This window comes from Oncorhynchus nerka, unplaced genomic scaffold (genome assembly GCF_034236695.1).
Source record: "Oncorhynchus nerka isolate Pitt River unplaced genomic scaffold, Oner_Uvic_2.0 unplaced_scaffold_5693, whole genome shotgun sequence".
NCBI lineage: Eukaryota > Metazoa > Chordata > Actinopteri > Salmoniformes > Salmonidae > Oncorhynchus > Oncorhynchus nerka.
The window spans coordinates 1-11069 of NW_027035619.1; the positions used below are offsets into that span (position 1 = coordinate 1).

The window sequence follows — 11069 nt, forward strand, 5'->3', positions numbered from 1 at the left end:
TGGGATTTTGACAGTATGGAGGTGGAGGGGTTGCCTCTGGCTTCTTGAGGTACGTCAGTGTAGTTAACTATATGTCCATGTCCACAGGGCGGAGATCCCCGGTCTTGTGCTCCTGCACCCACAGCTCTCGGTCTTTGGCTGGGTCCACACTCTGAAGCAGCTGATCCACTGGCTCCACCGTCTGCCAACACACACACACACACACACACACACACACACACACACACACACACACACACACACACACACACACACACATGGACTTTCATCACACATGAAGCCAACACTGACACATCTCATAGACAATGTAAATGCTTAGAGAACTCATAGATGCTCATACAGAACACAATGAGGGGAGAGACAAACACTTCTATCCATAGTGGACAGGGTTAAGCGTACTGTTTCTGGAGACACAGGACCTTCAATGTCTCGTTAGATCTGCAGGTGTTTGCACCTCCTAAATGAGGAGAGCATCTGGGTTCATTCTCCCTGTTCAAGTATGGACCAGTGAAACAGTCAGCAGGGGTGATAACAGCTGGTGAAGGAGTGACAGTGGTATGGTGATCGAGTTTGAGGCAGTGAAATCCTTTTAACTGTTTGGCCAGCATTTTCACAACAAACATGCTTACCAAAACGTTGATCTGAGTACAATGCACAAATCCTTTGTATTGGGATACTTGATCTAGAATTGTTAGCTAAATGGATCTGCTTTAAAAAAATCAACATACACCACACTCCAAAATAACTATTTCACTGGTGACCATTCTGTTTTACTGCAGCACTATGCTCTCCAAAGACCTATTTCACTGGTGACCATTCTGTTTTACTGCAGCACTATGCTCTCCAAAGACCTATTTCACTGGTGACCATTCTGTTTTACTGCAGCACTATGCTCTCCAAAAGACCTATTTCACTGGTGACCATTCTGTTTTACTGCAGCACTATGCTCTCCAAAAGACCTATTTCACTGGTGACCATTCTGTTTTACTGCAGCACTATGCTCTCCAAAAGACCTATTTCACTGGTGACCATTCTGTTTTACTGCAGCACTATGCTCTCCAAAAGACCTATTTCACTGGTGACCATTCTGTTTTACTGCAGCACTATGCTCTCCAAAAGACCTATTTCACTGGTGACCATTCTGTTTTACTGCAGCACTATGCTCTCCAAAAAAACCTATTTCACTGGTGACCATTCTGTTTTACTGCAGCACTATGCTCTCCAAAAGACCTATTTCACTGGTGACCATTCTGTTTTACTGCAGCACTATGCTCTCCAAAAGACCTATTTCACTGGTGACCATTCTGTTTTACTGCAGCACTATGCTCTCCAAAGACCTATTTCACTGGTGACCATTCTGTTTTACTGCAGCACTATGCTCTCCAAAAGACCTATTTCACTGGTGACCATTCTGTTTTACTGCAGCACTATGCTCTCCAAAAGACCTATTTCACTGGTGACCATTCTGTTTTACTGCAGCACTATGCTCTCCAAAAGACCTATTTCACTGGTGACCATTCTGTTTTACTGCAGCACTATGCTCTCCAAAAGACCTATTTCACTGGTGACCATTCTGTTTTACTGCAGCACTATGCTCTCCAAAAGACCTATTTCACTGGTGACCATTCTGTTTTACTGCAGCACTATGCTCTCCAAAAGACCTATTTCACTGGTGACCATTCTGTTTTACTGCAGCACTATGCTCTCCAAAAGACCTATTTCACTGGTGACCATTCTGTTTTACTGCAGCACTATGCTCTCCAAAGACCTATTTCACTGGTGACCATTCTGTTTTACTGCAGCACTATGCTCTCCAAAGACCTATTTCACTGGTGACCATTCTGTTTTACTGCAGCACTATGCTCTCCAAAAGACCTATTTCACTGGTGACCATTCTGTTTTACTGCAGCACTATGCTCTCCAAAAGACCTATTTCACTGGTGACCATTCTGTTTTACTGCAGCACTATGCTCTCCAAAAGACCTATTTCACTGGTGACCATTCTGTTTTACTGCAGCACTATGCTCTCCAAAAGACCTATTTCACTGGTGACCATTCTGTTTTACTGCAGCACTATGCTCTCCAAAAGACCTATTTCACTGGTGACCATTCTGTTTTACTGCAGCACTATGCTCTCCAAAAGACCTATTTCACTGGGGTGACCATTCTGTTTTACTGCAGCACTATGCTCTCCAAAAGACCTATTTCACTGGTGACCATTCTGTTTTACTGCAGCACTATGCTCTCCAAAAGACCTATTTCACTGGTGACCATTCTGTTTTACTGCAGCACTATGCTCTCCAAAAGACCTATTTCACTGGTGACCATTCTGTTTTACTGCAGCACTATGCTCTCCAAAAGACCTATTTCACTGGTGACCATTCTGTTTTACTGCAGCACTATGCTCTCCAAAAGACCTATTTCACTGGTGACCATTCTGTTTTACTGCAGCACTATGCTCTCCAAAAAAAACTATTTCACTGGTGACCATTCTGTTTTACTGCAGCACTATGCTCTCCAAAAGACCTATTTCACTGGTGACCATTCTGTTTTACTGCAGCACTATGCTCTCCAAAAGACCTATTTCACTGGTGACCATTCTGTTTTACTGCAGCACTATGCTCTCCAAAAGACCTATTTCACTGGTGACCATTCTGTTTTACTGCAGCACTATGCTCTCCAAAGACCTATTTCACTGGTGACCATTCTGTTTTACTGCAGCACTATGCTCTCCAAAAGACCTATTTCACTGGTGACCATTCTGTTTTACTGCAGCACTATGCTCTCCAAAAGACCTATTTCACTGGTGACCATTCTGTTTTACTGCAGCACTATGCTCTCCAAAAGACCTATTTCACTGGTGACCATTCTGTTTTACTGCAGCACTATGCTCTCCAAAAGACCTATTTCACTGGTGACCATTCTGTTTTACTGCAGCACTATGCTCTCCAAAAGACCTATTTCACTGGTGACCATTCTGTTTTACTGCAGCACTATGCTCTCCAAAAGACCTATTTCACTGGTGACCATTCTGTTTTACTGCAGCACTATGCTCTCCAAAAGACCTATTTCACTGGTGACCATTCTGTTTTACTGCAGCACTATGCTCTCCAAAAGACCTATTTCACTGGTGACCATTCTGTTTTACTGCAGCACTATGCTCTCCAAAGACCTATTTCACTGGTGACCATTCTGTTTTACTGCAGCACTATGCTCTCCAAAAGACCTATTTCACTGGTGACCATTCTGTTTTACTGCAGCACTATGCTCTCCAAAGACCTATTTCACTGGTGACCATTCTGTTTTACTGCAGCACTATGCTCTCCAAAAGACCTATTTCACTGGTGACCATTCTGTTTTACTGCAGCACTATGCTCTCCAAAAGACCTATTTCACTGGTGACCATTCTGTTTTACTGCAGCACTATGCTCTCCAAAAGACCTATTTCACTGGTGACCATTCTGTTTTACTGCAGCACTATGCTCTCCAAAAGACCTATTTCACTGGTGACCATTCTGTTTTACTGCAGCACTATGCTCTTCCAAAAGACCTATTTTCACTGGTGACCATTCTGTTTTACTGCAGCACTATGCTCTCCAAAAGACCTATTTCACTGGTGACCATTCTGTTTTACTGCAGCACTATGCTCTCCAAAAGACCTATTTCACTGGTGACCATTCTGTTTTACTGCAGCACTATGCTCTCCAAAAGACCTATTTCACTGGTGACCATTCTGTTTTACTGCAGCACTATGCTCTCCAAAAGACCTATTTCACTGGTGACCATTCTGTTTTACTGCAGCACTATGCTCTCCAAAGACCTATTTCACTGGTGACCATTCTGTTTTACTGCAGCACTATGCTCTCCAAAAGACCTATTTCACTGGTGACCATTCTGTTTTACTGCAGCACTATGCTCTCCAAAAGACCTATTTCACTGGTGACCATTCTGTTTTACTGCAGCACTATGCTCTCCAAAGACCTATTTCACTGGTGACCATTCTGTTTTACTGCAGCACTATGCTCTCCAAAAGACCTATTTCACTGGTGACCATTCTGTTTTACTGCAGCACTATGCTCTCCAAAGACCTATTTCACTGGTGACCATTCTGTTTTACTGCAGCACTATGCTCTCCAAAAGACCTATTTCACTGGTGACCATTCTGTTTTACTGCAGCACTATGCTCTCCAAAAGACCTATTTCACTGGTGACCATTCTGTTTTACTGCAGCACTATGCTCTCCAAAAGACCTATTTCACTGGTGACCATTCTGTTTTACTGCAGCACTATGCTCTCCAAAAGACCTATTTCACTGGTGACCATTCTGTTTTACTGCAGCACTATGCTCTCCAAAAGACCTATTTCACTGGTGACCATTCTGTTTTACTGCAGCACTATGCTCTCCAAAAGACCTATTTCACTGGTGACCATTCTGTTTTACTGCAGCACTATGCTCTCCAAAAGACCTATTTCACTGGTGACCATTCTGTTTTACTGCAGCACTATGCTCTCCAAAAGACCTATTTCACTGGTGACCATTCTGTTTTACTGCAGCACTATGCTCTCCAAAAGACCTATTTCACTGGTGACCATTCTGTTTTACTGCAGCACTATGCTCTCCAAAAGACCTATTTCACTGGTGACCATTCTGTTTTACTGCAGCACTATGCTCTCCAAAAGACCTATTTCACTGGTGACCATTCTGTTTTACTGCAGCACTATGCTCTCCAAAAGACCTATTTCACTGGTGACCATTCTGTTTTACTGCAGCACTATGCTCTCCAAAAGACCTATTTCACTGGTGACCATTCTGTTTTACTGCAGCACTATGCTCTCCAAAAGACCTATTTCACTGGTGACCATTCTGTTTTACTGCAGCACTATGCTCTCCAAAGACCTATTTCACTGGTGACCATTCTGTTTTACTGCAGCACTATGCTCTCCAAAAGACCTATTTCACTGGTGACCATTCTGTTTTACTGCAGCACTATGCTCTCCAAAAGACCTATTTCACTGGTGACCATTCTGTTTTACTGCAGCACTATGCTCTCCAAAAGACCTATTTCACTGGTGACCATTCTGTTTTACTGCAGCACTATGCTCTCAAAAGACCTATTTCACTGGTGACCATTCTGTTTTACTGCAGCACTATGCTCTCCAAAAGACCTATTTCACTGGTGACCATTCTGTTTTACTGCAGCACTATGCTCTCCAAAAGACCTATTTCACTGGTGACCATTCTGTTTTACTGCAGCACTATGCTCTCCAAACGACCTATTTCACTGGTGACCATTCTGTTTTACTGCAGCACTATGCTCTCCAAAAGACCTATTTCACTGGTGACCATTCTGTTTTACTGCAGCACTATGCTCTCCAAACGACCTATTTCACTGGTGACCATTCTGTTTTACTGCAGCACTATGCTCTCCAAAAGACCTATTTCACTGGTGACCATTCTGTTTTACTGCAGCACTATGCTCTCCAAAAGACCTATTTCACTGGTGACCATTCTGTTTTACTGCAGCACTATGCTCTCCAAAAGAAGGTAATCATCACACAAAGTGCAACCTATGTTGTATATTTCATTATTTAACAGTTCCAAACTGCTCATCAATTAACTAGGCTGCCCATGGTCAGTCTGGTTTTACAGACTAGACGTAACATAGTAAATGTAAATACGGGACACTAAAATTAGTATGATATGTTACGTTTGGCATGGTTACATAAGACAGAAGGTTACGGGTATAACGCGAACGTCTAGCCATCCAAAATGTGCGTACTCGAATCTCATCACAGACAATATTAGCATTTTAGCTCATTAGCAACTTTGCAACTCCTTACTATTTTTTAGATACTTTGAACCGACTTAGCACAGGGGTCTCCAACAGATCGATCTCGCAGCCCACCTATGAGTAGCTCGCCAACAATTCTGCATGCATTTTTCACGTTCCACCGCAAACTGGTTGGTTGGTTGATTGGTTTCTCAAATGATTGCCTCGCCTGGTTCACCAACTACTTTCTCTGATAGAGTTCAATGTGTCAAATCGGAGGGTCTGTTGTCCGGACCTCTTGGCAGTCTCTATGGGGCTGCCAATGACTGGAACGAACTACAAAATTCTCTGAAACTGGAAAAACTTATCTCCCTTACTAGCTTTAAGCACCAGCTGTCAGAGCAGCTCACAGATTACTGCACCTGTACATAGCCCACCTATAATTTAGCCCAAACAACTACCTCTTTCCCTACTGTTTTTATTTTATTTATTTATTTATTTATTTATTTTGCTCCTTTGCACCCCATTATTTTTATTTCTACTTTGCACATTCTTCCACTGCAAATCTACCATTCCAGTGTTTTACTTGCTATATTGTATTTACTTTGCCACCATGGCCTTTTTTGCCTTTACCTCTCTTATCTCACCTCATTTGCTCACATCGTATATAGACTTGTTTCTACTGTATTATTGACTGTATGTTTGTTTTACGCCATGTGTCGTTGTATGTGTCGTTGTCGTTGTCGTTGTATGTGTCGAACTGCTTTGCTTTATCTTGGCCAGGTCGCAATTGTAAATGAGAACTTGTTCTCAACTTGCCTACCTGGTTAAATAAAGGTTAAATCAATTAAATTAAAATTAAAACGGACAAACAAATCTCAAACAAAGTATCAGACACCGCAAGATCCCAACTACAATCTAATCAACGCAACATTGACATTATCCCACCATTGGTTAGCCACTATTCGCTTAAAAAGCCAAACCTAACACGATATCTGCCAATTAATTTCTTACCTGGCAGAAGTACTGTATATCATTTGTGTCTATTATTTGCAAACGTTACCATTAAATAAGCATCAGTAGTACAGAACCATTGCTAGACCGGCACATTAGATGGCACATTGCTCACTCTCTATATGCGCAATTAAAGGGTTAGATGCACAATTAAAGGGGAATTATACTCAAATCTAAACGTGTTAGTTTCCTTCCAGACCCCATACAATGAGTCTTCTGATGTGATTTAGGCATTGACATGGACTCAGAACATCCAATTTCGTTTTTCTATGAACAAGTGTCATTTGGAAATTGAAAAACAAAAACAATCTTAAACCAGGAAAAATAAAACTGAAATAACATAATTTGGGAAAATATAAAACAATTTGGATTTTATAGAGGCCCCCTTTAGATTTGTTTATTAACAAACATTACCAGGTATATTGACAGAAAACATAATGCACTACTCCTTTACACTAAGGTCCCAGGGAAGAGCTGGAGGGGAGAGGAGAAGAGAAGAATGTGACTATTTTAAGCCTAGAGAAAAATGAGTAGCTCGTGACATGTTTCATTATTTAAAAGTAGCTCTCATGTCAGAAAGGTTGGCTAAACCTTAATCTAACCCTTAACCTAACTCCTAAAACTAACCTTAACCATAACCTTAACCCAACCTTAACCCCTAACCCTAACCACCTAGCTAACATTACAATTCATAATTCGTAACATATTGTACAAATTGCAATTCATCACATATGAATTGTAATTTGTAACATATCATACGAAATAGATGGACATCTACAAATTAATACATACCATACAAAACGTAACATATCATGCTAATTGGGGTGTCCCATATCATGCTAATTGGGGTGTCCCATATCATGCTAATTGGGGTGTCCCATATCATGCTAATTGGGGTGTCCCATATCATGCTAATTGGGGTGTCCCATATCATGCTAATTGGGGTGTCCCATATCATGCTAATTGGGGTGTCCCATATCATGCTAATTGGGGTGTCCCATATCATGCTAATTGGGGTGTCCCATATCATGCTAATTGGGGTGTCCCATATCATGCTAATTGGGGTGTCCCATATCATGCTAATTGGGGTGTACTTTTACTATGTTACGTCTAGATCTGTTACGGTGACCGTATTCTACCCTTGAGTCCAGGCTGTCATGACTGACAGATTGGTCGTCTGACTCCAGCAAACAGCCACATGCTCTGTCAGGCTGACTCAAGGGAACCACCACTTGTACTGTAAGTGAAATGGACACATGGCTCACACTTTGGTTGAACATGTCAGTTTCATGTCGCAGCGTTGTGAACTGGCGTAAATCCTGTCGTATCATCTCCACCCTCTCAACCTCAAGTCTCTCCAGCTCCTGAAGAACAGAGGGAAATACATAGACAAAAGAATCAAAACAAATATAATGATGAGACGTGATCAGCTTTTATTGTTTGTTGTCAACAATGAGACTATGAAGAATTAGTTCAATTGTATTACCAGGCTTGTGGTGACCATCTCCTCAAACCACTTGGACTGGGCCCGGTTGTACAGGTCCACATTGTGCATGAGGTCATCACCTGTAGAGAACAGATTCAGAGTGGTCATTCAACACAGTGTATTTGACTAGGAGGTAATACTCAACAAATCAACATTAAGTTTCTGGTATACCTGTGCAGTTAAATTGTGGTAGTTAAAGATGAAGTACTACGGTCTTGAAGTGTTTACTATATTAAATGTAGGCCCTAAATTAACTTACGCATGAGGAAAGCGTGCATGAACTCAGTCCCTATGTCTCCAGCAAAGGGCACTCAGTAACCATGCCTGTTGCAGTGTGGGACATCTCTATCGATGCAACGTAATGCAGAGGCTAACCTCCGAAGCTAACCTCCGAAGCTAACCTCCGATGCTAACCTCCGATGCTAACCTCCGATGCTAACCTCCGAAGCTAACCTCCGAAGCTAACCTCCGAAGCTAACCTCCGAAGCTAACCTCCGATGCTAACCTCCGATGCTAAGTCTATAAAGCTTGGTTCAATAGGGTTGAAGAAAAGTGCAAAGCAAATGTGACCTAGAAACGTTCTTCTACATTTCAGTTCAATCTTTTAGACATATATTACAAAGGCCTACTGTAGAAAGGGTGTAAGAAACAACCTAAAACAAAACTACAGAGGAAGTTGTTTTACAATCCAGCCTCTCCAATAATAGCACATCTCAATCTATATGGTAATGAGGCCAGGGTTTTAATGACATTTGCCCCTGTAAAAAGTGAAAGACACAAGGCAGACATCATCTAAAGCGTGCCTAACGGGATCTATTGATTAGAGCTGTGAACTGAGACTAAGGATCTGAGTGGGAGAGAGAATGAACAAGATGCCGGCTTTTATTTATTTATTTTTCACACTGGCTTTTTCCTCTAAAGTGTGTGCATAGAAATGTATGGAAAAAACAATTACAATCACCAACTACTTTCTCTGCTATCTGGAATACAGAGAAATGGGAGCCCCAGGCATTGTACTGCATGGCTGATCATAGCCTCATGTTATCTGAATTAAGCATATTCACTATGATTCCACATTCAAATATAAATGCAAAGCAAGACGTGTTTGTCTCCTAAGCACATGATAATGCAATGTTTTTGAGATCCACAGTAAAACACAAAACACCGGAAAATATACTTGCAGTATAACAGATGGTTTTAAGTATAAATGAAGAGACATTGCTCAATATTTTTGACTAAGCTAATTGCTTAGTATCATTACATTACTATGGGCTGCTGTTGGCAGTGAGCTTTAGTGTTGTCGGCCTCCTGTCTGAGTTCTCAAACCCCATCCATGTCTGACTGAACGCCCCCACATTCCCTATCTGACTGCAGCACAGCCCCACCTCACCCCCTCTGCCCCCTGCTGGGGAAAACATAGTATTCTTAGGCAACACAGTCTGGGAATCCACCCCAAGTCTGAACCCTGAGCGTGTGAAACATATCTGCACTGTCCGCAACCCAGTCTCTGCTCCATTTACACAACAGGCCCGGCCATGTGATCCATGTTGCCAGATCTGACTGTTTGGGATGCCTGGCTGGTCCGGATGGGACAAGTCCTCCATTCATACCCTTGTTCACTGCGACCAAAAGATTAGTCCTGGGGATTGTGGGTAATGGTCCTCTCCCAGCCGACTTATTATCCCACCACAAAAATAGATCATTAAACTTGTTTCCATGTTGAAATACTTCTGGACCTCTTTTGCAATGTGTTCTGGTGTTGTGCCAGGGAGTGCTTCCCTCAGAGTTCTCACTCTGTTGGCTATGCCTCTTGTTGCTGATGAAAACACCACCACCAACTTTACACAATGGCAGCACAACATCACAAGGCGGGGTAAATTGCATGCAACGCAAGAGTGGCCTCAAAAGCTGCTTACGCAACATAAAAGCGGCTGCTCAGCAATACAGGGCTGATTTATCAAGAAACACAGCTGTGGGTGAATTGAACGGCTCAGATTTGAAAGGAGAGAGGCAATTTGTTGCCTTTAGAAGTACACTGTGGTAAGTTAATAAAAAGCACACCTGAGAATGCAGCATGCTTTGGGTGCATGTTCTCTCCTCTCTGGAGGTAGAATCGGCACCGCTATGCTGGCGTTTCATGGAGCTGTGAAGTGCGGCTGCTCTACATATGCTACACGGTGTGTCTAACCCCTGACCTGCTTGTGTGGATTTCCGCCGGGCCTTCTTGATGTCCTCCTCGTGTTTGTTCATGTGCTTGATGTCCAGCTGCTGGGTCTTCACTTCCAGATCTTTCTGCCGGTCTGCCAGGGCTTTACGGGCCTACAGCAACCCAAGCAGCAGTGTGAATACAGAAACAATATGGGTCATTTCATGCTAGTCCTCAGATCTACTGAACCTACAACTATTACCACAGTCATGGCAGCCCTTTCATCCCGGCTACCTATTTCCCCACTCAAATCCCGGCCTCATCCCTTAATCTATTCTTATTTCACATCACAGGATCTTCCTTCATCTCGTCTGTTGAGGCAATTCTCCAATGTCATGATGTAACACTGTTGGAAATGTAAATACAGCACTTGGCAGGCACGAACCGTAAACCCACAAAATCTCCTGTGTTTAATGGATGCCAACTAAAATAAAACGAACAGGACGTTATGATCGTATGTAGTCAATCGATTGATTAATATAGTCTATATGATTACCATGGGGAGAAAGATAGACAACAAAAAGCTACAGGTTTTTCCTGAGCAGAAAAACAGTTCATCTTAAAATACGTTGAATGGTTTCAATAGTCATAC

At 42.3% G+C, this 11069-nt stretch overlaps 1 protein-coding gene across 1 annotated transcript; it reads right to left on the bottom strand.

The window, feature by feature from the left end:
- Positions 1-7: 7 nt before the first annotated feature.
- On the bottom strand, positions 8-11022 carry LOC135566341 (growth arrest-specific protein 7-like). The gene is made up of 4 exons (XM_065014088.1): positions 10467-11022; positions 8272-8351; positions 8051-8149; positions 8-181 (listed from the first exon to the last, which is right to left on the bottom strand). Exons 1-4 carry the CDS (start codon positions 10519-10521, stop codon positions 68-70), a joined length of 348 nt encoding a protein of 115 aa, XP_064870160.1. The 5' UTR covers positions 10522-11022; the 3' UTR covers positions 8-67.
- Positions 11023-11069: the final 47 nt, after the last annotated feature.